The following is a 27,876-nucleotide window of genomic DNA, read 5'->3' on the forward strand; positions in this document are numbered from 1 at the left end:
TCCTTTTGTCATCCAGGTGCTGATGGAGCTGGCGTGCTTTGAGCCTCTGCAGAGGCTGGTTTGTGGGATGTTTCTGCCCCAGTGTAGTCCTCAGGGCGGCGTCCTCCAACCCTGCCGCTCAGTCTGCTCCTCGGCCGAGCAGCAATGCAGCCAAGCCCTGGATCTCTTTTCCTTCAGCTGGCCCTTCAATTGCCACCTTCTCCCAGACTCACAGGACCCCTTGGAGTGCTCACTGCCTTGAAGCTGGGACAGTCCAGTTACCTTTGAGATCATATCAGGCCCAGGCAGGAAATACCAGAGCGTTCGAGGACCTTACTTACCTTAGTGGAAACAAAGGTTTACAGTTTTAAACACAGTTTGTAATACATGTGCTCAGTATATATGAGACCACATGCAGTTTTAAAGTAGACAGCTAAGTAAAATGAAAGCTTTCGATCTCCAACGGGAATCAGACTGTTTTACTGTAAATTGCTGTATTTATTTAATGCTTTGATGTCAATCTTGTAAATTAAATAAACCATGCAGAGAAAATATGTTTAAAACAAAGTTTATTGCATTGTTCTTCAACACACCACATCACTCCTAAATACTCCGATTACTTCAGTTGATCTAATGTTAGCTAACACAGGAAACAGGCTGTCACAGTGGTACTTTGCTGCCCTGACAAACATTTAACAATTCACAGTCATGTGACATAATTGATCTGAGAAAGCAACTCACTGATTTTATTTTAACCCAGGTGGTAACTTTTATTATAGAAATAATTAAAAGACTTACCTAAAAACGTAAAGAGTTTGAATAAGAATCACTCGGTGTAAAATTATAACGTTGACCCACCAGGTTCACGTTCTTCCTTAGAAAAGCTTCCAACACCTGCTTTTCATTTTTAAACAATCATACAAATTTAAGGCTCAGAAAGTGCACTAGCAGAAAGAGCTTCTTCCTCACTCTAATAAATTCAAGAGAGGAATTTACCTTCCAAAACAAAAGCGGCTGTATTAAACCATTTTGGATTTGCTCAGATTCACTTGGTGCAAAGCTTATATTTGTCAGAATAATCCTTCAGTTGTTGAGTTCAGTTGTTGTGCTCTATTATGGAGGGACAATGAGTTTCAGGGTATGGTCTAGGGCAACAGCAGTCAGGCCCCACACTCGATGTTTGCCATTCCTAAACACCGGAAGAGTGTATCCGTATTTGTCACCGGTGCGGAAGTGTGTGTAGCCTCGGTTTTGGGGGTTACACAAGTGAGACAAGGACAGGGTGAAGATCTCATCCACCTGGAAGCGGGAAACAGACTCTCAAACTTTTGGCATTTTTATTCGATTCAGCTTCAGTAATTATATTTTTAAAAATTGTCCAGCTCCTTGGAAGCAAAATATAAAGCAATGAGGAGTTGCTCAAGACTTCTGCACAGTACTATATATTAGGGTCAAGAATAACATGAGACTAGTCAACTCTAGTCTCACCCTGTTCTTTTCAAACAGACAGAAAATGGCAGATGATCGTACCTCCCCAGGGTTTGGTTTGAAGTTCAGCTCCTCTAGAGGACCGAGGTTAGCCAGCACAGGAGCAATAACCATGCCCGACTGGACCGAAACACATGAACAGATTTTTAATTCAAATTTATCTCAGGTATTCGAATGTTTTGAAGGTTTTTACAGAAATTCCTGCTCATTTCTATTTTATCTACTTGTATAAGGAATCTTTGGGTATTTTGGGCAGATGGTCAGACCAAATAATCAACACAGAGCTCTTACAATGTCACATAATCCTTTTTCACCATTATTTATCAACCAAACAATGAATTTACAAAAAGAAAAGTGGTAAGTGCTTATTTAGGGTAACATAAATATGGTATGATTTTGTCAATTATTTTTTAATATGCATTTCTACTTGAGAGTTCTACCAGCACAGCTCCACTCACCGCATCTCTTAGTGGCTTCAGGACACCCCACACCTTTTCTATTCTCACATTTACACCCAGCTCCTCCCTGGCTTCCCGCAATGCTGTGGCCACCACATCGCTGTCTGAAGGATCGCTCTTTCCTCCAGCAAAGCTGGACGGGAAAAAAAAAAAGAAAGAAAAAAAAGGCAGGACTCATAAAGTACTCCAATAAGTAAGATTTAAGACATAGCCTGCTTCTAATCTACCACTAACCTGACATCTCCTTTGTGCCTGCCCTTCAGAGTGCTGGACCGCAGGGTGAAGAGAAATGCAGGCTCCCCATCAAGAGAGCAGAGGGAGACCAGGACGGATGCCCATCTCTGATTTCGTTCTTTCCTCCCCTTCTGCAACTCGTAGAGCTTCAAGTTAGGGCCCAAGTGCTGTCGACATCTGTTTTCATTCCCAGGGGATAAGCAATCTCTCCAGGTATCTGACATGCACGTGGCAGCCTGATGAGTAGCTATGGTTTTGTGGAAACTAAGGCTAGGGAGTTGTGGTTTATTGTGCTTGTTTTCTAAAGTCCAGGGACTATGTGCTGACAAGCTGAGAGGTCTAACGAAGTCCTGTCCATGAGTTAAATGGCTTTGAAGAAGGCTACACTGAATCTTACTGGTGCGGCTAAAAGAAGGCAGGTGAAAGTCCCAAGGTTTTCTCCAGCGCTGAAGGCAGGTTATTTTGACTAAACAGTTCCAGTAAGTGCGCACAGGATCACACACTTGTTTGGTTTTTGTAGAGGCAGAATGGTGGTGGTTTAATAAAATGGCTTTGAATAGAGGGTTTTCAAACCGTGTCTGTCTCAGCTTATAATTGAAGCTACAAGAAGATACTGGTGCTGAACTATAAACAGTCTCTGTGGATGGTCCATCCTTGTGGGTGCCTGTTCCACTTATTTCTGAGTGTCTCCTTCCTTTCTCGTGACTTGCTCCCTGCCATCCAGCACATGTGATCTCGGAAAAACCACAGAGATGAGAGTCTCTTAACAGCTGTAATGATCTTTTGGGGCAAGACCAAGTCAGAATCCGAGAACTTGCCAACATCCTATAAACGGAAACAAAACATACCGATATGATCGTAAATGTATTAGTCAATTAGTTGTGTTCATTAGCTAGTTAAACCAACTTGAAAGAAGTGAAAGATGAACTAAAATCTGCTCGTCTCTGCCAGCAGGGGAGGTGAGGGATCAGATAACATGGGTAAACAGGGCTGAAGATACCCTGGCTTAACCGAGATCAGAGGCTCACCCAAACCTACCTACAGTAATACTGGTCACTGTGCTCTCACAGTCATATCTCGGTGTTACGTTTAACTGTTGTTCAAAGCTGTTAAGACACAGAAACGTATTTTATATATTAGCTTCGAATACGGAGTTCACGTTTGGCTCAAGTTTCTCCCAAACTTGGGTTGAATACAGCTAGCTAGCTAGCTGTATTCATTTGTTAGCAGTGATGACGATATATATATATAAAATATGACATTGTCAATGTTCAGACGTCCTCATCGCCAACTAAACCCATGCAAAGAAGGCTTTTTGGGCGAGAAAATCTTCAGTGTCTTTAAAACGAGTAAGGAGCGCACGCAGGCTAACTGACCGAGCGATCAAAACAAAAACCAAACAGCTGAAGTAGCTCATACCCCAAAGCTAACACTCAGATTTGGCTTATGACAAAGCCCCAACGTGTTTCACGGTATGTCAGAAAACACACCAAGGTGCCAAGTATGACAGTAAAACGTCATTTTAACACAGAAAATGCTCACCTTGAAAGCTGAATCAGCAGCGGCTGGGCGGCTGCCAGCAGTCAATATGGCGCCGGCTAGCTTCACTCGCGTCAGTGTTGCCCTCACCACGTCGTGATGACGCCAAACTTATTGCACAGCATTCAAGCTTAGCCTGTTGTGCTTTCTTTATCCCCTCCCGAAGTTTGGTTTTAAGACACGACGTTTACGTTATTTAGTGATTAAATCACGTGGAAAGCACCAAATGATGTCAGTTTATGTAACAGGTTTTTAAAACCAGTCCTTCTCGTTTGGACTGTGTAGGCCCGCTTCCTTTACAGAGGAGACTAAAACAGGCGCTCTTTACAGTTTTTTGCCTATGGGCAGACTGCCTGGCAAGAATGAATGTGACTGGATGATTAAACTTAATTAATTCGTTTGAGTAGCAAAATTCATTTTTCCATTAGGAGGCTCCAACAAACTGTTGAAACCCATGATGTCAGATTGATAGACTCCTCACTCCACCTGTTTAACCAGCCCCACCCTGAGCCGTTTCTTCATGTTTTAAGCAGCAGGTGATTCATATGAACTGGCATTTTAGCCTCGTCATTTGTTGGGTGTCATTGCTTTAATTTCTCTGACCTGTTTGCTGTAGTATCAGTTCCGTGACTTCACACAGAGAACTTTGTGATCCATACAAAGAAAGTTTAAGCTCATCTCCTCCCAGCGAGCATGGCCTCAGGTTGGACTGAAGAGGAAAGCTTTGCCTGTCCAGTATGTCTGGAAACCCTGAAGGATCCAGCCACTCTACCCTGCGGACACTCATACTGCTTGGCTTGTATTCAGAGCCACTGGGACAAAGGGGGCAGCAAAGGTCAGTATAGCTGCCCCCAGTGTAGGCAGGTGTTTAACCCTCGGCCCTCGCTGGCCAAGAGCACCCTGCTAGCAGAGGCTATGGAGAAGCTGAGGACCAACAGCCTGAAGCAGCACTCCTTCACAGCTCCTTCCCCCGGCCCACCATCCATGCCGGTCTATTTGGAGGTCCAGCCAGATACAATGCAACGAAAGGGCAGCGTGTACCCACAGCTTCCCTCTGTGGAACCCAAACCCTGTCACCAACACGGCCGACCCCTGGACCTGTTTTGCCATGACGACAGGGAGTGTGTGTGTGAGGTGTGTTGCCAGCATGGACACAGTGGACACCGTGTTGTCAAACCGAGAGACGAGAGAAAAGAAAGACAGGTGTGTAATTGTAATTATTTCAGGTGATATTTTCACTCTGCTTTTATTTTTGTTTATTTGTTTTTGGGTCTCTAAACAACTTTTAAAATTAAAGTAAAATGCTGGTAAAAGAAATACACCACTATAAATGCAGTTTCCAAGTGTAGCTAAAACATTTCTTAAGCTAATCTTGAAGGACTTGAAAAACAAGTCTGAAGCGCACCTTACTGATGTTATAGTGATTCCCAGCAAAACTATGTAACAATATCACAAATAGCCTGTACAGTCTCAAGTACAGTCATTACTGCCTCACAATGTATGTGTGCATGTGTTTGTGTATAGAAAGAGCTTGTTCAGATGCAAGCAGAGGTACAGAGGAGGCTCCAGGAGACGGATAGGAAGATTAAGGAACTCCCACATTTTGCACGTCAAGACAAGGCATGTAGAAAACCTTATTAATTCATGCCATCCTTGTTTACTTTGAAAAATATGAAATTGTGGTGACAATATGTCCTCATCTTGCTTGTCTACACTACCAGGCCTTGGTCCAGGCTCTAGAGAAGGAGAGCACAGATTTATTCATGGAGCTAGCCAAGAACGTGAATCTAACAGGCACCCAGGTCAGCGAGCTCCTCTCTACCCACGAGGCCTCTTTAGGCAGCCAGGCTGAGGGGCAGCTCAACAGACTGGAGCAGCAGGTTGCACAGCTCAACTGGAAGAGTGAAGAGCTGAGCAGACTGGCTGACATGCAGGACGATGTCTGTTTCTTGAAGGTAACGAGTGTGAAGCGGAGTGCACATATTTTAGTGCTAAACTAGATCTGTAGTCTCTGACTGTGGAATTTGTGGTATTTGTTCTCAAGAACTTCCTCCTCATGGAGCCGCTGGTTCAGACTGATGCCACAGTGATTGGGCAGGAGGAAACCATGGTGACGTCAGTCCGCTCAGTCATGAAAGAACTGCAGGAGTCAGTTCAGGATCTCTGCAAAGGCAGCCTGGAAAAAATCATCACAATAGGTCAGCTCTTCTCTTCTACTCTCTTCTCGTCTTTTCTCTTCTCTTAATAACATAAGGTCAAAATTTTCCTTTTGCAGTGAATAACCCCTTGGCTTTGACTACCAGTGGTCCGGAAGCAGCAGGCCCGCTACCAGCGGGACCAGTACCAACAGGCCCACTACCTGCAGACCCGCTACCAGCTCAGGTTCCTGCCCAAAGTACAGGTACGTTAAATACCAGTCCAATAAAAGCACAAATGAGCTTTATTTTGACTGTTAGCTTTTGACTGTGGAAAGGACACCTTTTTACATGTAAACCCTTTTCTTCTGTAGTGTATGAAATGAAAACAGACTCTCCACCCTTGCCACCTTTGCGACCTCAAGGTAAAACATGCACGCACGCACACACACACACACACACACACACACACACACACAGAATATACTTTAATGTGGCATTTGAAAAAACACTGAGTTCATATTTTACTCTTGTTTTTATTTTTTTTCACCTCAGGGCCTCTGCCTTCAAGGTCTGGTGGTTCTGCTTACATTCAAGGTAATGCTTGAAAGGGTTTCTCTAATGTTGGCTGTCATAGAGTTTAGATATGCTTTAGTTTAACTGTTCTGTTTGTTGCTTCTCTCTGTGAATGAAGCTTCAGCCCCACCTCCACCCTTGCCTGCTCCTCGACGTCAAGGTAAAAGCACAAACATTATCATTGACGATATCCACGTCAGGCAGTTACCCCGTCTTGTAGGAGATAAAAGCTGGCTGTGGACAGCTTTGCTCACCTGACCTTTCACAGATACCTCTTAGAGTATCTTGGGGTTAAATGTTACTTTTCCTTTTTACAATGGTGTATTTTTTTTCTGTCTTAACAGCTTCTGTATCATCAGTGGGATTTATGAAACCAGAACCAAAAACTCGAGATGAACTCATAAAATGTAAGTCTTTTGTACTCCAGAATACAGACCCCTTTATCGAAGCCTTTGTTTGTTCCAGTCTTAGGTAAAATGACAAATCCTCTTTCTTTAGTTCGTTTCGAACCCACTATGGACCCCAACACAGTGTATCGCCACGTTCTGCTGTCGGATGGCAATCGTAAGGCAACGATGCGGGCTGAGAACCTGAACCCACCAGACCATCCTGATCGATTCCAGTTCTGGAGACAGGTTCTCTGCAAAGAGCCGCTGGGAGGGAGCCCTTATTACTGGGAGGTGGAGTGGACTGGCCAGAAGGTGCTTGGATATGATTGTGTGTGTGTGTGTGTGTGTGTGTGTGTGTGTGTGTGTGTGTGTGTGTGTGTGTGTGTGTGTGTGTGTGTGTGTGTGTGTGTGTGTGTGTTTTCAACTGTAACTGTTTGAGTCGTAGAATTAGTTAACATGCTTTGTTTGCCCAGTCAGTGCTAAGTAATGGTTATGAAAGAACTCTAATGCCATAAAAGTCTTCAGACCTAAAAGCAAAATAGAAGTCTCACAATAGTAAGTCTGACTAAAGAAGGCTTAAATCAATATTCTATGTCCTACCATTCCTTTTAGGATAGGTTTTGGCTATAAAGCATTTTTAGTTTTATATATTTTAATTAAAATAAATGTTTTTGAGGATTTAAATCATGCAGCCAGCATTTGTCTACACAGGTAGTCTGGTAATAGAGGGAACTGCCCTTTGTGCTCCATTTTTATTGGCTAATGGAATCCATGTATACAGAAACTTCAAAGGAAACCAATCATTTCAATTACTTTCTGCCTGGAAAGTAATTCATTTTCTCACACAATGCACAGAGTTGCATCATAGTTTATGCCAAGTCATACTGTATTAGAGTACCAGAGAGGCCCTAAGGACAGAAGTGCTATAAATACAAAAATTACTGACATTTCTATTAGTCACGGCTGCGCTCGTTAAAAGACACAATCTGTTCAACATACATATTTGTCATATGTTATTTTTGTAGGTTATTTTTAAAAAAGAGCCACATGACCTCCAGTTCTGAAAACCTGTTTAATGCACTTGTGCATTAAACAGGCTCTTTTAATAACCAACAGGGGGCGACTCTTCTGATTGCAAAAGAAAAAGTAACATTGTATAAAAATCTATGAAAATTTGATCCTACTTTTGAATTTATTTATGACCTTGATAAATATATTCTTAGTCATCTTATGGTCTCAATTTGTAGTTTAAAGTTCTGTTGTTTCCCTTTTTGTTTTTTAAAGTGATTAGCAAACGACTCTTACATTTGTGCCCCTCACTGAATTTATTTTCCTCACTCCCATCATGCAGGTCACCATCGGAGTTTCCTACAAAGAAATAGAACGCAAGAGTAATGATGACAAGAGCCGTTTGGGCCACAATGAGCTGTCTTGGAGTCTGTACTGGTCTGGGAGCGGATTTTCCTTTTGGCACAATAACCAGGAAAAACTGCTGGGTGCACCAAAGGCCAAACGGATCGGCATCTACCTGGACCAGCATGCAGGGATTCTGGCCTTTTACAGCATCACCCAAAACCAGGCTACCCTCATCCACAGACACCAGCAGCAGTTCACTGGCCCTCTGTTCCCAGGATTCAGATTCTGGGCAAGAGTAGGTGCTACAGTAACCATTTGCCAATTAGACTGATGTGCACAAGAGTAATTATCTGATGTTTTTGATTAAAGATGTTTATCTGGCTGCAAGAATGTAACAGCTTAAGGTTTTTAAAAAGGATGTCAAGGATGCCTTCTTGCTCTGGAGAGAACTAGTTCAGTCAGTTCTTGTTTACATAATGATTCATGTAATATAAATTAATTTTAATATGTCTATGTAAGTAAATAAAAGATTAATAAACTTGCAACACATACCTCTGTGATCTGTTTTAGCATTTTTTTTTTTTTTTTAAATGAGTTGACTGACTGTATCTTATAGCGCATTGGGTCTATTTCTTCCTTCTTATGTGACCAAACACATAACCAATATAATGCTGATCTTCTCTATATCTCACTGACCTTTATGCCTAGAGCTTCCCCTCCATTCTGCACTTACAATATATTTAGTATTCCCATATTTATTTCGATCTTTCTCCACACACAGATACGATGAGCTGAAAAGTCCTGATTTGTGTTTGGTCTGTTTAGCCTTAACTCTGGTTCTTCCTTACTGACTTGTTACTTTTCCGAAGGAAACTCTTGTGTAAGTCTTTTCTCTCTCAGTGCAGATATTCAGAAAATATCTTGCTTTGCACTAGTTAGTAATCAAACACTATTCACAGGAGAACAAGGAAGAGCTCATTTTACATGTTTTGGCAACAGTTTGTTGCAACCCCGCCCTGATTGAAAAAGTTGGACACGCTAAATAGATACAACAAATCCCAGCCTTCTAAGATAACAACATATGCTTTAGAATGGCACTGTTCTCATATATATAAATATACTACAGCATTATTGGTTAAACCTGGTGACGCTAGTGTTGCAATCATTAATATGACCACAAAAGTATATTCAGTGCAAAATGACTAAGCATGTACTTGTGGACACAAAGTAAAAACACTCACCTTTTTTGGCCCAGAGGAGAGGTGATACCTGACCTACAATGACAACAAAAGACCTGGGAGGTGCACATGTTGGCGTGCTGTTAGCAAGATTATCTGAGGTGAGACTAGATATGGTTAGAAAAAAGATGCAACTTTAGGAAACGCACCTGCTGTGAGGTAAATGTTTTGTTGAGTTCCATATCTCACTTCTTTGCCAGCTGTTATTTTAATCTGAATTTAGATACAGAAAATGATACAAATAATACTGCCTAAGGGAAGCATGTATAATATAAACAGAACTGGTCCTAGTGCAGAACCCTGTGGAACTCCATTATTAACCTTACTGTGAGCAGAAGGTTTCCTACTTACATGAACAAAGTGGATGGATGGATTGATTGACTGATTGATTGATTGACAGGATGAAGGTGACTGATCTGCAGGCTAACTGTTAGGTGGCAGTAGAATACAGAGAACATTTTCCCTGGTTTTCTGCTGTATGCTACTGACTGAGTTAAGGAAAAATAAGCTGCTCTGGGATTTGTGGAAACTTAAACCTCACTGATAAACTTTAAATATCATCCACATTTATCTGAAGTAACAGTAGTGTAAATTGTTTTGTTTAAACCTGTGCAATTAACAGCAGAAAGCTGTAAATTGATTTAGTGGTTGATATTTATCAGTCATGATGGATGGATATCCTAAAAAGTATCAAAAAAACAAAGCAGAGGTCTTTCATTTTATCTGCTTTCTTCTCTCTTGTTTCATGCTAAAATTGCAAATATTCTCTTGAGACTTCAAGCAGAGATTAGGAACAGGATGATTCTGCTTTTTAAACTATGCTGTCTCCAGCAACATCATTTGAGCCACTAAGTTGTACTTTGAGAGTCGAGCATGCAAATGGCCGCTAACTTCTTTAGTTTCTTATCTTTTTTGAACTTTTGGTTTGGTTTATTTAGCTGAGACTCACATAGTTGGAAACTGCTGCAAGTTGAACCAAGGTCAAGCTGCAGGAAGGACATTTTTTTGGATTTGCATTACTTTTTCTTTGGATTAAATTCCACGCAAACTACATTAGTCTGGATTCAAGTCAACAATCTCTTCCTGTGGAGTAGTAGTTTTTTTGTGCATAAGAAAGTACAGTAGTTTTATTAATCTTAGATTCATCACAGGTCAAAGAAAGCCCAAGAAAGTCTGCAGGTGACACATGAAAAAGCATTAGGGCAGACAAGTAAAACCAATCTGCCAAAAGTAAGGGGAAAGTGAATCGTAAGTTACTGTAATGCACTAATACACATGATCATTATAAAGAAGAGCATTGAATTTTAAATACAGTGATTCCGATCTGGAGGTAGACTGTAATTTAATGGGTTGTTTACAGTTTAAATGAGTGTTTTCATACAACATTCAGCTGTTGTAAATACTAATGAGTAATTATAAGCTTTCATTTCAGCATAGAAAGCAATACCCCTGTTTGCTCAGTATAAAGCTATCAGAAGCAGATAATTAGCAGAGATTAACAGAAAGGCTTTAAACATGAGACACACTGTGGTTCCACTGTATTCCTACTTGTGTGCCTCAATACAGATTTCTACTGGGCATTAAGCAGGTACGCAGTGACCACTGGCCACCCAATCAGCTCGTACAGGTTCTGTGTTGAGTCACACGGGGCTTACACGTGTCTTAATTTTTCTGCCATCAAAATCTCCACATTGGCCCTCTTTACTGAATAGCCTGTTTTTCAGCAAAGAAAGCAAAAGATTTTTTTTATTTTGTCTATGGCTTGCATAGACCTCTTCAAACATAATTAAACATATTTCCCTCTGTTTCAGTCTTTCTACTAAGCAAATTACAGCCACACAGTCATGACAATGGTATCAATCATGTGATTCCAAAGCGACCAAGTATATAGTCCACAGCATATAATTATTTAAATAATTCAACAGCTTATAGTGGTGCAGCACTCTAATATTGATCCGCCCAAACAAATTGGTCTGGACTGAAATAGTTCATCAGCATAAGTAAGAATGAATGTCTTTTAGTTGTACTTTACCTATAAGGTTAATTAGAAAGTGATAGCATGCTAACATGGTAAGATGGTGTACATGATTAATGAAATGTTTGATCATAAATATGTTAGCATTGGCATTAGGATTTACCTCAAAGCATTGCTGTTTTCTACCTGACTCTAACAACATGCAGGTGAGCTTCCATGTAGGACTACTGGCAGTCAGAGGGTCGTGCTGATCTCAGCAGCAGCTTAATGAAATAAATCCTGCTTACAATCAGCACAGTTTATCCTTCCAAAAAGGCAGGTTTGTTGTTTGTTTTTAACTCAATCATGAACATGGAGAGTGCAAAAACAATGTTTAGTAATCTGACTAGAAAAAAAAATTGCTCATAGCAAAGATATGTGTGTAACATCAAACAAGGCACCCTGGAGCAGCACTCACACATAAGCTGTCTGTCAATGTGTGGATTTGAGAAAATGAGAGCCTCTAGTGATGAAAAAAAAACAGATTAATCTTGAGCTATAAAGTCACAGAGGGAAAGGGGATGAACAACAAAGAAAAAAGAGAGAGGAGGAGTCGTGTGAAAAGAGGTTACAAGGGAGGGGCTTTTAGAAAACTATATATCCATTACTTTCGTGTCATGATCAGTCAGTACAAACTTCCACCCTTCAGAAGCATCATCATTTGCCATATATCAGCATCAACATGAGAGGTGAGACTAGATGGACGCTGTATCTACATTGAAATAAGATTTTGGAGGAAGATTTTTTAATTGCAAAGAACATTAATGGATTTAGCTCAGGTTAAAAATATTCAGACTCTAGTAGGCAAAAAGGACTAAAGACTGCGTGTTAGAATTTTACATTTAGGAAACTAAACCATGTGAAAATGAAAAGTATATTAGAATAATCTTTTACATTTTGGGATGTTGAATGTCTCCAATTAAGCTCGTCAATTCCACAAATTGAAAAAAGGTAGAAAATAGTAGTGGTTTAGAGTCAGTTCAACATTTCAAAATAACAAAGATGTCTGATGCCCTTCTTTTTCTCCAGCAATTGTATTGCTGTGTCTTCTGCATGCAGCTTTCGGTCAGGACAACAAGTTTTCCTGGCTTGGACCTTTGGAGAATGTACCGCAGCAAGCCCCCGTTCAAAGCCAAGGTGAGAGGCTGTTAAATAAGAAGGTCTGCATTCATGTCTCAATATAGCTCTGCATGTTTTTACCTGAAAACCTACTCATTTGTGTGTGTATGCAGTGTGTGTTACTGACCAGGCGTCGTGTGGCTGCTGTCTAATGCAGAAACAAATAGGCAGGTTGGAGAAGTTCTTTAACATGAGCATTAACAAACTGAAGGACGAGCTCATGAGCTCCAAAATGATCCTCAACAATATGAGAGGTGAGTGACATCAAGTGGCCAATAAACTAAAAGTCGAAGCTGATAGATTTCTCATTTCGCTAAGCTATTTCTTCTCTGCATTTCCAGGAAGCCGCAGCGCCTTCTCCATCGCTCTAAACAACAACTCAGCCATGGTCTCCTATGGCCCCTTCTCCAGTGATAGCATAATTAAGTACAAACATGTCTTCATCAACTTGGGAGACGGCTACAATGTGGAGACTGGCATCTTCACCGTGCCCCGCTCCGGCGTCTACAGCCTCTCCGTCACGGTTTACAGCTCTGCTCGCGTAACCCTGAGCAACTGCGTCACTCTGCAGGTTAACGGCGAAAATGTGGCTGAAGCCATTGAAAGAAGTGGTCAGGACCTTGAAGACAGCACCAGTGTTGTCGTGGCTGTGCAGCTGAACGCCGGGGACCAGCTGTCTGCCAGGCTGCTCCAAGGATGCTCCTTAAGCGATGACATCAACCACTACAACACTTTCACTGGTTTTCTGCTTTATGCTTCTGATTAAGTTGGCATAGTGTGCTTTGTACCAACGTTTGCCTAATACAGCCAAAATGTAAGCCTGCTAGATGAAAATTTTCTATGGTGACATCAGTGACTTGTTTTGTTCTTTCTGAGATTGTATGTCATTATGCTGAAGAGATGTTTCTTAAACACTCTTATGTGGATTAACCCTTGAATTACTACAGCTGTATCTTTTTTTTAGATTGTTGAAGTGTCTTGGCTATAACTGTTATTGATTTTGATTTAGTTATAAATGTTATATTACTTGTCTGTGAAATCTGTCAAGCCTATAAAAATGATGAAATAAATCAGATCTTTAAAAAAACACAGTTGCCTTTGTTATAATTTTTGATCCATTCTGTAACAAATAAAGCAAAGTTGTAACGGTGGTACTAGCATAGTGTGCTGTTCACAATTTGAGTGGAAAATAGAGGATATATAATCATTATCTTCTTTGTGAAATAAAAAGATAAATTGAAATAAATGCTATTCCACACCAATGAAATTCCCAATAAGTCCTGTGATGGCCTAGCAACCAGCGCAGGGTGTAATCCAACTCTTGCCCAAATCAAATGATACTTGTGTACTGGCTTACTACTCCTCAAGTTGAGCAGTCAGAGAGTCTACGTATCATTCACTATATATATATATATATATATGTATATATATATATACACACACACACACACACACACACAAACTGCACTTTTATTTTCGTACTTTGTGTCTAACATTTACACACACTCTAATAGATTCATCAAGGGTTACGTTGGGGGTATGTGTGTTTGCCCAAGGATGTCTTGGAGGACCAAGAACTGATCCAATTAGTAGACAACTCACTTGAGTCAACCCTCTATCTTAAATTTGATAGGATGGATGGATGCTTTCTAAATAACGGGCAGCATGGTGGCATGGTGATTAGCACTGCTACCTCACACCAAGAAGGTCCTGAGGTCAATTACACCACTTTTTGTTGGGAGTTTTCATGTTCTCCTCATGTTTGCGTGGGTCCTCTTGCTTCCTCCCACAGTCCGAAGCCATGCACTTAGTGGGGATAGGTTAATTGGAAAGTCTAAATTGCCCATAGGTATGAATGTGAGTGCAAATGGTTGTCTTTGTCTATGTGTTAGCCCTGCGACAGACTGGCGACCTGTCCAGGGTATCCAGGGACAGCTGGTCCGTACCAGCAACCCTGAAAAGGATAAGCGGAAGCGGATGGATGACTAAAGCAAGATTTAATCATGTCCTAAATTGCAACAAACAGTGCAGCATTAAAATATATTATTGGTGTATATAATTCTGAATACATTCTGTAGCTAATTAAGATGCTGTAACAATGTAACAAATCATGTGAAACTACGAGTACTGGCAGCTTCATTTGTCACCCTTTCATTTCACTCTAATCTACACAGATTATTTCCTAATGTAAAAATGATCACAGCACCACACTGTATAATATACACAGTATAAGCCTGCAGTGTAGAACGTTGCTCCAGTCTTCCTACTATATACATATATTCTCACGTTCAGTGAGAGACTGAGATTACCAAAAAGCACCACTGAATGACACAGGAAATCATTCCTACCTGCCATGTGTATAGAGCCCTTCTAACACATTTCTGTTGGACCAAAAATATGTCAACTTATCTATCACACTGAAAGCACAAGCATGTAAAATGACTGCTTTTGTAAAGGCAGGTTAGAACTGTGCATAGAAAAGTACACTAGACTATCAACCAGCACTTTACACCTTGTCTGCTAATGAGAACACACTGACACCTCTTTCCAGATGATAGATGACACCTCACCGGCATCCACAACAAAGCCTTAGAGTCAGGGTGTGTACCTGCTTCTGTGTGATTTTTAAAGCTGAGATCAAGTGGTGATGATACAGCTTTATCAGTTGCACAGGTAAAAAGGACAGGGAAAAAACCCAACAAGGGGCGTTGTCAAAGTTGGAAGGCAATAAGGGAGGAGCGCTGTGAAAAATATATATCCATGACTCTTGTTGAGATCATCAGTCTCTCTTACCTTTCATTCATTCATGAAGCTGCCATCATTTAGTGTCGGCATGAGAGGTGAGCCTACGTTTACACACAAAACAGGTATCTAGTAAGTAGCGCTTTCTCTTTCTTAATTGGTTTATCTCTTTCACATTTTTCTCCACAGCTCTTGTACTGCTGTGTCTGCTGAATGCAGCGTTTGCTCAAAACGAATATTCCTGGAACGGACCCGTCCGGATTGCTCCAGATCCCGACCCCAACGCAGGCAGTGGTGAGGAACTATGACTGCACAAAAAGTGTGTGCTCATATATTCTCTGTTGCAAGTGTGTTAATGTGTCTTTGTGTTCAGCATGCAGCACGGACAAATTCTCCTGTGGTTGCTGCCTGATGGTGCAAGAGGTGAACAGGCTGAAGACCTACTTTAACAAGAGCATGACTGAGCTGGAGAAGGACTTCCAAAAGACAAAAGAAAGTCTCAGGGTGGTTGAAGGTAAGTGATCAATTATAAAGGACATAACAGCAAAAGCAGATTTTTTTGCACTGCTAACACACCACCTCCCTTTTGCATTTCCAGCCAGCCGTGTTGCCTTCTCTTTCTCTCTATTCAGCGATGAGAATTTTAAGTGTTACGGCCCCTTCAGCGAAATGAACAAGGTCGTCATCTACAAAAATGCCTTCCTTAACTTGGGCGGAGCCTACAACATGAACACTGGCGTCTTCACCGTTCCTTTCTCAGGCGTCTACAGTCTCGCAGTCACCATCTTCAGTGACGCAGGGTCTCCCGGCAACATGCTGGCTGCCTGTGCCAATCTGCAGGTTAACAATAAAGTGATGGCAAGAGCCAAAGAGTTTAATACCAATGACCAAGAAGATAGCGCCACCATAGTTGTGGCCATGCACCTGAAAGTTGGAGACATGGTGACTGTTACCTTAAGCAGTGGCTGCTATCTCTGTGATGAAAGCTACTACAACACCTTCAGTGGCTTTCTGCTTTATGTTACTGAATAAGTTGGAGGATGGTTGGTTTTTATTGCAAGTTTTGCTCCACTTTTAAGGTTAGAGTCTGCTAGGTGAAATTTTCTGCATCAGTCTATTGTTTGGGGATTCTTTTGAGAAAGTCCCGGTTTTAAATTCATCGTGCTTTGATTCAGCTTGTACAATCTGAAAGCTTAAACCAAGAAACTATAAGAGTATCTTTGTTCTGAAAAAAACATATATTTTCTTGTTTCAGTAATGGCCTGTAATGTGTATATACAATCAGCAGCCATGCACCTTGTAAAATTACATGAACTGTAATCAAAAGGTTTGTTTTACCTGAACAATTGTGTGATTGTTTGGAAAATTAAACTATTGAAATACTGATGGTACTATGCTGTTTATTTTTTTAGGTATTGATGTTTTCCACAGACCAACTTTATATTGAACTATATTTAGTAACACACATATATCAATTAAATTAAAAAAAACTTTATTTACAATCTTGTGAGCATGAATATGAAGCCTTATTTAAACCATATTACCACTCTGGTGACAGACATACATGACACATACAGTATCAATGAGATGAATGTCTTAACATTTAGTATATGGTGGATTTCAGTCCATTTTAATATACTTTATTTTATTTACCCAATAACATCAGTCAGATGCATCCAACTAATCTTTCATCCGGTACCACCTTAAACCTGATCTTATACCTGTCACCTGTTCAGGGGTTCAGAGAACGATGTTCGGGTGAAGGACTTTCACCATGTTTTTACATGTTAAATTGTACAAGTACATGCTGACCTGGGCACCTTATAGTCACTGAGTCGGCCATGGTTTGTATACCAAAGTGGTCTAGAGTCATCTGGTGATTCTTAAAGGGGGGCTTCAATTCTCACATCGGTAACAATAGTGAGACCCGAAGGCGGGTCTGTCATAAGACTTCTTTGCAAATAGTGATTTGTCCATAAAGGTGTCCATATCAACTGGTGGTAAGTTGGGGAAAGATGCTGGACACTATACAAACGTATAGTGAAGGTGCACTTGGAAAATCTGGCAGAGGCCCGGTCTGTGGGATCTTTAACACCGACCTGAGGCAGAACTTCAAAAGCAGGGACGCTGGGCATGTTGAGTCGAAATGAAATAGGTTGCACCGGAGCGGTTCGTAGCGTAGAGTGTAAAGCGACAGGAATGAGAATTAGCACTTCCCAGTTTCTTGAGCGCCTCCTGGGTGAAGTGCTCTGGGCATTTCCTACTGGAAAGAGGCCTTGGGGCAAACCTAAGTCATGCTGAATAGATTATATCTGTCAAATGGCCTGGAAATGGCTCTTTGTTCCCCTGGATGAACTCAGGGAGGTGGCTGGGGAGAGAGAGGTTTGGGCTTCTCTGCTTAGGCTGCTGGTCCCACGACCAGGTTCTTGATAAGCACGACGGATGGATGATACCCGAGTTGAATCACAAAGACATTTAATAGACTGAATATCCACATTAGTTTTTGATAGCGTGATCAGTAGAAAAGTCATCAGTAGAATAGCCGTGACTCGTGATCAAAAGAGTTTTTAAAACTTGCTAAAAATTAGGCCAAAATGCGTCTTAAGTCTAAAACTGCCTCTAGCTAGATGTTAAGAAGTTAAATTTGCTGGGCAGTTTTTATACATTCTGTCACAATAAGTTGAATTATTAAATCTGAAAAATAAAAGAAATGAAAACTGTTCAAAGAATTAGTAGTATTTCATTATACTTTTCAAACAAACAGCAGTGGGACCTTTTTACTAGTTGTTTTACTCCAAAAGAAAGCAGTCTTTTTCTGGATGGGTTTCGTCATACTGAAATGAACTCGGGCACATTTTCACACCCGTATCAAACAATCTCTGGTTTGAAATCACATCTGAGGTTATAACACTGCATGCCAGTTTTGTCCCCAGGTGCTACATGAATTATCTCGAGGACAGGAAATCAGACATAAAACACCTGAGATACCCTGGCATTGAGAAGATCAGATAAGAAGAACATGAAACTATGCGATGAACCAGGTCAACTGATTTGAGACTCCGTACACACAAGTGATGAACAAAAGACAAATACACTCAACAAAAATATAAACGCAACACCTTTGTTACTGCTCCCATTCCCCATGGGATGGACGTAGAGACCTAAAATTCATTCCAGATACACAATATAACCATCCCTCCCAAACAGTGGTCACAAATCAGTCCAAATGTGTGGTAGTGGGCACATCTGCTATATTGAGATAATCCATCCCACCTCACAGGTGTGCCACATCAGGATGCTGATCTGACATCATGAGTAGTGCACAGGTGTACCTCAGACTGCCCACAACAAAAGGCCACCCTGGAATGTGCAGTTTTGTCTCACAGCAAAATGCCACAGATGCCACAAGCAATGAGGGAGCGTGCAATTGGCATGCTGACAGCAGGAATGTCAACCAGATCTGTCGCCCGTGCATTGAATGTTCATTTCTCAACCATAAGCCGTCTCCACAGGCGTTTCAGAGAATATGGCAGCACATCCAACCGGCCTCACAACCGCAGACCTCTTGTAACCACACCAGCCCAGGACCTCCACATCCAGCAGGTTCACCTCCAAGATCGTCTGAGACCAGCCACCCAGACAGCTGCTGGAACAATTGGTTTGCACAACCAAACAATTTCTGCACAAACTGTCAGAAACCGTCTCTGGGACGCTCAACTGCATGCCCGTCGTCCTCATCGGGGTCTTGACCTGACTCCAGCTCGTCGCCGTAACAGACTTGTGTGGGCAAATGCTCACATTCGATGGCGTCTGGCACGTTGGAGAGGTGTGCGCTTCACGGATGAATCATGGTTCACATTGTTCAGGGCAGATGGCAGCTGAGAATGTCCCAGTTCTTGCATGGCCAGCATACTCACCGGACATGTCACCCATTGAGCATGTTCGGGATGTGCTTGACCGGCGTATACGACAGCGTGTACCAGTTCCCACGAATATCCAACAACCTCGCACAGCCATTGAAGTGGAGTGGAGCAACATTCCACAGGCCACAATTGACAATCTGATAGACTCCATGCGACGATGTGTTGCACTGCATGAGGCAAATGGTGGTCACACCAGATACTGACCGGTTCTGGGTCCCCAGACCCCCAATAGCGCAAAAAACTGCACATTCCAGGGTGGCCTTTTGTTGTGGGCAGTCTGAGGTACACCTGTGCACTATTCATGATGTCAGATCAGCATCCTGATGTGGCACACCTGTGAGGTGGGATGGATTATCTCAATATAGCAGATGTGCCCACTACCACACATTTGGACTGATTTGTGACCACTGTTTGGGAGGGATGGTTATATTGTGTATCTGGAATGAATTTTAGGTCTCTACGTCCATCCCATGGGGAATGGGAGCAGTAACAAAAGTGTTGCGTTTATATTTTTGTTGAGTGTATAATACATTTTTCCAGGAGTACGGACATTTTTAAATGTGGTTGTCAACACATGAAAAACCCTGTTATCAAATAGGGCCACGTCTTTTTGAACAAAACACCTGGTTTCAGGTTAATAACAAACAGTAGAGGTGAATGAGGATCTGCTGTACAGCAAACCCTTGTTAATGGGGCCAATATTTTAATTTTAAATGCTTAACTTTTATGCGTAAAAAAATATCCAACTATGATTTCAATATATACACTTTGGTACAATCACGTTATTTGTTAACTTCATGCTAAGGATGATGTTGTATTAAGCGCACACACAGATTTATCTATTTGCTTCCCCATATGATGGGGCAATTCATTTTTATAGCTAACAATGGGTTAACAATTGGGCCATTTACCATACAAAATCTTGTCAGGTAGTCACTAGTGGCCAGCTGGTTACATAGAAGTTTGGGTGTACAGAAGTCTAAGAAAATGCCTCCTAGAACCCTTTTTCAATAAACTCTCTGTAAATGATTTTATAGACACAGTCGCTAGTTTCAAGTCCTAGTGAATCAAAACTATTGTTTATTTTAATAAATTGTGTTCAATTAGAGTAGCCGGGATATATCCTCAGTGCAGTCAGATCCACTGCTTATTCATCATGTCAAGTTTCGAACACTAAGATGGTGGTGGTGAAAATGCTTAGTTCAAGGTCTATTTATAGCCTAGAGGATCTTTTTTTTAATTGGAAATACAACATCGGCCTCAGCTGGTCATGCATGCTCTGCATCTTACTACTATTCAAAGGATCTATTAGTCTACAAAGGCTTTATATTGGACTGTGCAGTAAAAGGTTGGTTGTCAAGAAGGAGCTGAGTAAAGAGGTAAACTAGTGTGCCTACAGCCTCTCTAAAACATGGTGGAGGCACTGTCATGGTTTGTGGCTGCATCAGCCAGTGGCGCTGGAAATGCTGTCAAAATTGAAGTAATTATGAGTACAGAAGAGTACAGTCAGATTTTTAAACAATGCAATACCATCTGGAAAGCAACTAATTGGCAACAGCTTAATTCTTCAGCACCACAATAACCCTACTCACATTGGCAATGCAGTAAAAGAATACTTGGATAACAGACAAAGAGTGGATTGATCTCTCCAGGGCCTGGAACTCAGCATTATTGAAGCAATGTGGGATCATCTTGACAGAGAACCGAATGAAAAGAAGCCAAGATCTAAAGGTTTGAATTTTCCTTCAAGACGTCTGGAGAACTTTTCCTGAAGACTGCTTAAAGAAATTATAAGAACGATTGAGTAGGTGGTCAAACCAAATATTCATTTTCAAGCTCAATACTTTGTAAAAACTCAGATTTGCCTTATATACACTGTACTACCACTTATGTTTGTATATTTCTATAAATAATGGTGGTTGGTTAAAAAATATGATTTTCTGCACCAAATGTTTTTGGTGCAGTTCATTCATTTATTTTCCAAGTATTTCACTTGAAACAACTTCACCATTCTACCACATGGAGAGCAGAGTTTAACCTCTGTAAAGCAAAATTTCATACTCAAACGATCAAAGTTTCTAAGTGAGATAACAAATGAAGTGTCTATGTTATCAATCTACTCCCAAATAATGGCAATCGTGATTTCTTATCTACACATAGACATATCTAGGCACATATTATAGGCCTCAACAGAATGCAATATCTTATGACGATTGTGCAGTCAGCTAACATATTCTTGCACAACAAAAGACTTTATTAGGCCAATTCTCTGAACCAGGTTAAAGTGTTTCCCACTTTTTTTTTTTTTATTTTATCTCATATCGATGATAAACTGGGCTACTACCACTATCTGAGTTTCCAACAATACTTAAAGAGAAAGCAATCGTGGGAAAGCAATACTGTATATTGTTTTTGTTAAATCAGATAAAACTCAGCTCCATTTGTCTTCTTATCTCAGTGTTATTATATTCTCGGGGACCTGACAACTATCTACATTTTTGAGCAGCTGGCATCATTTGAACAATGGCAACCAGATACTGCTGTCCTAAAAACGAGTATTACTGTCCACACAATAAGTGCTAAAAGGTGCTGTGAGAACACTTTTTGTTCTTTTAAACTAGAGGAAAATGATCTACAGGACTGTATTACAGAGGCAATTGAGGCTGTCACCGTGGCAGGGATTGGATAGCTAGTGCTTAGCTGTCCAATGTCTACTTGTGTGTTTGTGTGTGTGTTCATGTGAAAAGGTGGAGCTACTGTCATTCGCACCCTCATGGGCTGGATCACCCAAAGTGTAACAATAAGAAGCTGAATTCATCCTCCGCCATTAACTTTCTTAAATTCACAAGAACCTGACACAAGCCCAGTCTTTCAGAACAAGAAGAGGACCAGAAAAACAGTAAGTTTTATGATTAAGTCCTTACATATACATTATAAAAATGTGAAACAAATACAAATGAAGAACGTTACATTGCTTTCGCAGGGGGATGATATATAATTAACCTTTATTTGAAACATATAAAATTTAAAAAAAAATACTGCTGTATGTGGGACTGAAAAAGGAAATTGTTTATATGCAGACATTAACTAATATACATGTTATGATGATTACAGTAAGATAACCAAAATACTTAACACTCTAGCTTTCAACTACTGACTTATGGCCTTGATAAAGAGTATCACGGGTACCAGATTGATGTATATTATCAAGGTCAAATTCATTATCTCTGCTTTCTGCTACATTTCAGTTTTACCCATTTTAATTTAGGTTAAAAAAGCAGTCCAAAAAGTCGGTATGAGTTACAAAGTCAGTCATATTTTAAAGCTAATACTGAAAAAATTTGCCAGCCAGAGTTAAGTGGAACTTTTTTGAGACAATCTTGAAATTAAAATTTATGAAACATCTAAAAATTTTGAGTAACGCCTGTGTAAGTCAAAATTTTGAAATATTAATGTGAAACTTGGACTTAGCCTAGATGACAAAAAAATTCTTAAGAAATAAGAATCCATACACAGAGGGCTAAAAATCCAAGTAGACATCTAGCCGACATAAACATCATGTTCTTAGAGTTTAAGCTGGGTATATACTAGCTTATTGGGATTTTTCTGAGGAAAGCATAAGTTTTGGTATTTTTACTTGCTAGCAGCTAGCTTAATTGGCTAGGCAGATAACATAGCTCAGAGCAGGTCAAAACTAAGCCTAAACCACACTAAATGTGGCTGAAAAGTAATAGCCATGTTGTACACACTCAATTAGCAAGAGATGAAACCAGCATTTTTAAGTAACGCAGCACATTCGTCCTTACCATTGTTGTTTGGTGGGAATGGCTTCAAGCATTTAACTCCTCCTTACAACACACCTCAGAATGAAGATCAAAAATACACTGCTAAAGGTTGGCAAAATCTAAGTAGAATTTTCTGAGTAAACATGAGCTTCTTCACTTTACACACAATACTTAAGTTGTTGTATGGTAAGGTAGGTAGCTAGTTTTAGGTAATTCCAGCAGTTATGTTAAAAAGTTCAGTTACTCAGTTAAAGGTGTGAGAATTAGTGCTGATAGGCCTGAAAATGCTTGCATTAGCTCAGCAGTGTTTAGCTTACTATCTATAAGAAAGGAGTACTTGGCCTCTCTAGTCTGATAAAATACTGGATTCTGCTTTTTGTTTTTTTCAGATGGTTGTATTACCAGTTTTGTTCCTGTTGGGGTCACTGTTTCTCTGTAATCCAGTGCAGGCCCAGTCCGACACCATCTTAATGCTGAAACAGGCAGCACGTATGTTATCCGGCCTTATTTTGTTGACAAACTCTTATATAACATTAAGTTTAGTAACTTTAGTTTGACGGCTGAAGCCATATCTGTTTGCCCTTCTTGGTGTTCCTCTGTTTTTTCCAGTTAACTGGAAGGGAGCTCTGACTTGTGAAACATCGGACTGCAATTGCACTTTCAATCAACAGCGCGGCTGCTGCTGTGCAGCAAGGGACATGCTCCAATTAGAAGAGGATATCTTAGAAAGGATGACCTTTTTGTGGCATGACATCAGCACACTGAAAGGCAGAGTACAGTCACTCACAGGTGAACACCCTTGTTTATTAAATTCAAAGTGTTTTGAGGCCATTGACCTCTGTTGTTCAGTATTAATTCTCCCTTCTCACTGTCAGATAAAATCAAGGTTGCCTTCAAGGCCACAATGGACCCAAATATTGCCCTTATGGTTCCTGGATCAACAGAACGTTGCTTTGGTCCATTCAATATTAATATTCCAGTTCCCTTCAACTCTGTTCTTCTCAACAGTGGCAATGGATATAACCCGTCCTTGGGTAAGACACACACAGAAAAAGAAGGCTTAAACTCCTATGACTCCTATGAGTTTAACTCACTAACTCTGCACTCTCTGTCTCTTCAGGTATCTTCACTGCCCCCTTTCCTGGTGTTTACGTCTTTTCTTTCACAACCTACTCATCTGTGGGAGAGAATGGGCGCCTCTACCATAAAGTAAACAAAGCAGATTGAAATTTCTGATATCAGATAACATTTGACTGGTCTCGCTGTATAGCAACAACAAAATGAGTTGTACCTTACTTTTCTGTGCAGGTCCAGCTTATGAAGAATGGGAAGCGCGGAGCCAGTGTGTGGGAGAATAATCGAGAGGATACGGAGGACAGCGCCACGCAGGTAAATTGGTTGCTACAAATACAGTTACTAAATGTGAGACTGTGTCATTTTTGAGAGAAACAGTGAGAAACACAATTTACCATCTGTTTTTCAGGTCGTTGCACTGGAAATGCAGAGGGGCGATCAGGTCTACCTTGACCTGACGTCTGGGAGGAAACTCTGTACAAATCTTCAGTACAATGTCTTCACTGGTTACATCCTGTACCCCTACATTGCTGCCTAATACACCACCTGGAGAGCCAGGTCACTTCATCTTTCTCATTCCAGGACCTTAAATGGATTGAAATCAAAATACTAGTGTTCACCCACCAGATATAGGTTTGTGATTTATTGTGGGGCAGGTCCCATTGTTTAAGAGCCCCTGCATTAGATTTAAACAAAAAACTACAAAGATGTTTGTTGCTATCACATAATATGCCAAGAAACACAGTTTGTGCATAGTTAGAAGAAAAACAAGAAAATCACTTCTTCAAAGTCATTTCCATGATTAAGATCTAAATCTGTGTCATTAAATTATACAAAGTCTGTCTGTATAAAGATAAAGTGTGAAATTTTTGGGTTATGACATAATAAAAGCTTAGTTGACAGTGATGGCGTGTGTTTAATTTCAGAACTCGTACACACTCACATAGGCAACATCCATGAATGGAAAAAGCAGTGAGAGGTTTTTCTAAAAAATTAGGAAGGATGACAGTGGATCATAACAATGCTGCTGCTACTGCTGATGGCATCTGGCCACGACCCACCTTCAGTTAAACAAACACATGATGTAGGAGCAGATTACACACACATGCACGCACATGCTGTGAGAAATTGGACATACCAGTCATTCCAATAGGAAGCTTCTGTGTAGAAGCCAGAAGCACAGGCTGGTGGGTCCATGTTGTTACTTTAAAGCTGGGATGTCAAACTCATTTTACATCATGGACCACATACAGCCCAGTTTGAGCTTAGAAAAGGGAAGTCCTCCAAACTATACATTTAGTTCAAGAGATATCTGAATATGAGAAAAAAGGTGCAAAAAGAGCATTTCTTATCCTACACATGAAAGAAATGCTGCTGTAGTAAATCAAAGGCTTACAACTGGAACTTTTATGTTACTTAATTGTTCATCTAATAATACCAATAACCATGAGAGAGGTTTTTATTGCTGTGAAAAGCTGTAAACTTGTGAATATATGATTAATTGTTTAATATGTAGCTACTTCTCAGAGGAGTTTAACTTAGCACAAAGACTGGTAAAACACGAACAGCTAGCCTCTTGTTTTCTTCAGTTTGTACTCAATGCAAGACACACAACATGTTAAGTGTTGCCTGTTTGCATCAGGATGCAGATCCATTATTCTATCAACACATTCTCATCCCAAAGCATAACATACTGACACTATGTGACAAATCGTTGGTATGTTACTCGTTCAGAAACATGAGAACTATTTGGAATGAATCTACACATGTACATTTATTTTACTTTCTCATCATGAATCACTTTGGAAAACACAATCTAATACGATTGAGGTTAGGGATAAGGTTATGGTTAGGGTCAAGGCTGGAATCCAAGGCTGGAACGTGTGTTACTGCCAGGAGCATCATTCTATTGGACTCCATCCACAATCCATATGGATGCAGAAGGTTACCTTTCACGTTCCTATGTGATGCCTCGGGACGTGACAAATCATCGGTATGTTATGCGTTGGGAATGAGAACAGTTTCATTCTATTATCAAACTAAGGTCAAAGTTCATTTCTGACCACAGAAACAGAGATAACAGGCTCACTCATGGCATATTAAATTCCTGATAATGGTGAATATTTAAGCCAGACTGAACAAGCAGCTGCTCCTAATGACACACATTTTATCTAAATTGTTTGCAGACTCTGAAGTGGGTGTTGTTACTGGTTTTTAGACCTTGCGATGAACACACTAACACAAGAGGATGGATCACTAATGCTAGCTAGCTTGTTTAGAAAAGTGCTAATTAGAGACACTCAAATAAAATACTGGAATTTCTCGCACCACAACAGTACAAGCTATGTGATACTGGATTAAAATGCTCCCCTGAATCTGTCTTTACTGTGGAAGGTTTTCACTGTGAGTGAATACACAAAGTTTATCAAAGTAAAACGACGGGGACCACAACAAAAATGCCGATAACAACAAACTTAATGAAACTGACAGATTTTTAAAAAGATATTTTAAAGATGCCAACAAAGGCAAAGTTAAAGCTTTCAATTAGGTAGATAAAAGGCCTGGAGTTGATTTGAGGTGTGGTGCTTGCATTTGGAAGATTTTGCTGTGAACCGACAGCATACGTTCAAAGGAGCTCTCGATGCAGGTGAAACAAGCTATCCTTAATCCTTGAGCTGTGAAAACTGAAAAAAGGAGTGGCAAAGTCTACAGTTTTGTGATTGGTGGATGATCACAGAGTCATTTCCTTGGTGATGAGAAACCCCTTAACAACATGCAACCAAGTGAACAACACTCTCCAGGAGGTAGGCATATAGATAACCAAGTCTACCATAAAGAGAAGACAGCTTGAAAGTAAATACAGAGGGTTCACTGCAAGGTGCAAGACACTCATAAGCCTCAAGAATACAAAGGCTAGATTGGAGTTTGCTAAAAGACATCTAAAAAAGCCAGCACAGTTCTGGGAAACATTCACTGGACAGATGAAATCAAGATCATCATCAGCAAGGCTCACAAACAAACAGCAACTGAAAGCCTCAGCAGTAAAGGCCTGGCAAGCATTAAAAAGGAGGAAACCCAGCATCTGGTGATGTCAATGAGTTCAAGACTTTAGGCTGTCATTGCCAGCAAAGGGTTTTCGAAGAAGCATAACAACAGTATTGAACATTTTATCTTCGGTTATTTCATTTGTCCAATTATTTTAGATCCCTTGAAATGAAGGGATCGTGTTAAAAAAGCATTTTCCTCTAGCATTTTTATGTAAACTTTTTGTTCAACCTGCTAAAATAAGGCTGAAAGTCTGCATTCAATTGCATCTGAGTATTTCATTCACTAATGTACAGAACTGTACTCTTTGCGGTAGCAGAGCACTTTATTTTTAGTCGTTAAAGTGAGAGAAGATCCCAACTTACTGCAGATTGGAGGTTGGAGGAAATTGTATAAATGATATATGATCTCACTTATAGTTCTTAGAAAGAAAAACAAAATATGCAAAACAACCCAAACCTCCCCCCATCAGCCTGTCTCTGATTATCACTACAAACACGTTGGCGATACCAGTCACGCTGAGTTGACTCCCTGCAGACAGCAAGAGGCTAAGTCGGGACCCCATCATTTAAAGCATGCTCAAGTCTGATAACACACAACTTTAAAACTCTATTTAAACAGGTAACATATAAAGAAAAAATCCACACCCTGAAGGGTTAGGATGCAAAATTTAGCACAAGTATTTATTTCTGCTGCAGCTTAGCGTCTTACTTTGGGGTGTATGGGAACTGACTCACTTTTGGAATCAGCTTCAAGTCGTCCTTTTAAGGAACTGGGCACTA

The 27,876-nt window shown here is 40.5% G+C and overlaps 6 protein-coding genes across 19 annotated transcripts in view; 5 read left to right on the forward strand and 1 right to left on the reverse strand.

Moving 5' to 3' along the window:
- Positions 1-513, forward strand: part of mfrp (membrane frizzled-related protein) — a 32,615-nt gene extending 32,102 nt beyond the window's left edge. For all 12 annotated transcript variants that reach the window (XM_076892176.1, XM_076892177.1, XM_076892178.1 and 9 more), the window contains one exon: positions 17-513. In XM_076892176.1, the coding sequence (XP_076748291.1) occupies positions 17-241 (225 nt within the window). In that variant the 3' untranslated portion in view covers positions 242-513. The remainder of the gene's footprint in view (positions 1-16) is intronic.
- An 18-nt stretch (positions 514-531) lies between these two features.
- Positions 532-3,851, reverse strand: nudt8 (nudix hydrolase 8). Of its 3 annotated transcripts, XM_076892187.1 has the most exons (6): positions 3,702-3,813; positions 3,198-3,265; positions 2,160-2,984; positions 1,926-2,058; positions 1,510-1,587; positions 532-1,278 (listed from the first exon to the last, which is right to left on the reverse strand). In XM_076892187.1, exons 3-6 carry the CDS (start codon positions 2,981-2,983, stop codon positions 1,093-1,095), a joined length of 1,221 nt encoding a protein of 406 aa, XP_076748302.1. In that variant the 5' UTR covers position 2,984; positions 3,198-3,265; positions 3,702-3,813; the 3' UTR covers positions 532-1,092. The 3 variants fall into 3 exon arrangements, with proteins under 3 accessions (XP_076748302.1, XP_076748301.1, XP_076748303.1); XM_076892186.1 differs by lacking the exon at positions 3,198-3,265 and having other exon boundaries at positions 3,702-3,848; XM_076892188.1 differs by lacking the exons at positions 1,510-1,587; positions 3,198-3,265 and having other exon boundaries at positions 3,702-3,851.
- A 256-nt stretch (positions 3,852-4,107) lies between these two features.
- Positions 4,108-8,705, forward strand: ftr86 (finTRIM family, member 86). Its single transcript, XM_004567049.4, has 11 exons — positions 4,108-4,901; positions 5,223-5,318; positions 5,420-5,653; positions 5,743-5,896; positions 5,974-6,099; positions 6,208-6,258; positions 6,389-6,430; positions 6,528-6,569; positions 6,754-6,816; positions 6,908-7,110; positions 8,150-8,705. The coding sequence occupies exons 1-11, from the start codon at positions 4,392-4,394 to the stop codon at positions 8,483-8,485; spliced, it is 1,857 nt and encodes a 618-aa protein (XP_004567106.2). The 5' UTR covers positions 4,108-4,391; the 3' UTR covers positions 8,486-8,705.
- Positions 8,706-12,036: 3,331 nt separating this feature from the next.
- On the forward strand, positions 12,037-13,616 carry cbln20 (cerebellin 20). Its single transcript, XM_004567046.2, has 4 exons — positions 12,037-12,095; positions 12,436-12,543; positions 12,639-12,779; positions 12,867-13,616. The coding sequence occupies exons 1-4, from the start codon at positions 12,089-12,091 to the stop codon at positions 13,289-13,291; spliced, it is 681 nt and encodes a 226-aa protein (XP_004567103.1). The 5' UTR covers positions 12,037-12,088; the 3' UTR covers positions 13,292-13,616.
- Positions 13,617-15,312: 1,696 nt separating this feature from the next.
- LOC101477901 (complement C1q tumor necrosis factor-related protein 3-like) lies at positions 15,313-16,653 on the forward strand. Its single transcript, XM_004567045.3, has 4 exons — positions 15,313-15,365; positions 15,457-15,561; positions 15,641-15,781; positions 15,866-16,653. The coding sequence occupies exons 1-4, from the start codon at positions 15,332-15,334 to the stop codon at positions 16,297-16,299; spliced, it is 714 nt and encodes a 237-aa protein (XP_004567102.1). The 5' UTR covers positions 15,313-15,331; the 3' UTR covers positions 16,300-16,653.
- Positions 16,654-21,984: 5,331 nt separating this feature from the next.
- cbln18 (cerebellin 18) lies at positions 21,985-24,949 on the forward strand. The gene is made up of 7 exons (XM_004567044.3): positions 21,985-22,089; positions 23,365-23,464; positions 23,585-23,764; positions 23,851-24,009; positions 24,096-24,184; positions 24,284-24,364; positions 24,459-24,949. Exons 2-7 carry the CDS (start codon positions 23,365-23,367, stop codon positions 24,585-24,587), a joined length of 738 nt encoding a protein of 245 aa, XP_004567101.2. The 5' UTR covers positions 21,985-22,089; the 3' UTR covers positions 24,588-24,949.
- The last annotated feature ends 2,927 nt before the right edge of the window (positions 24,950-27,876 follow it).

This window comes from Maylandia zebra, linkage group LG14 (genome assembly GCF_041146795.1).
Source record: "Maylandia zebra isolate NMK-2024a linkage group LG14, Mzebra_GT3a, whole genome shotgun sequence".
NCBI classification, from domain to species: Eukaryota; Metazoa; Chordata; class Actinopteri; order Cichliformes; family Cichlidae; genus Maylandia; species Maylandia zebra.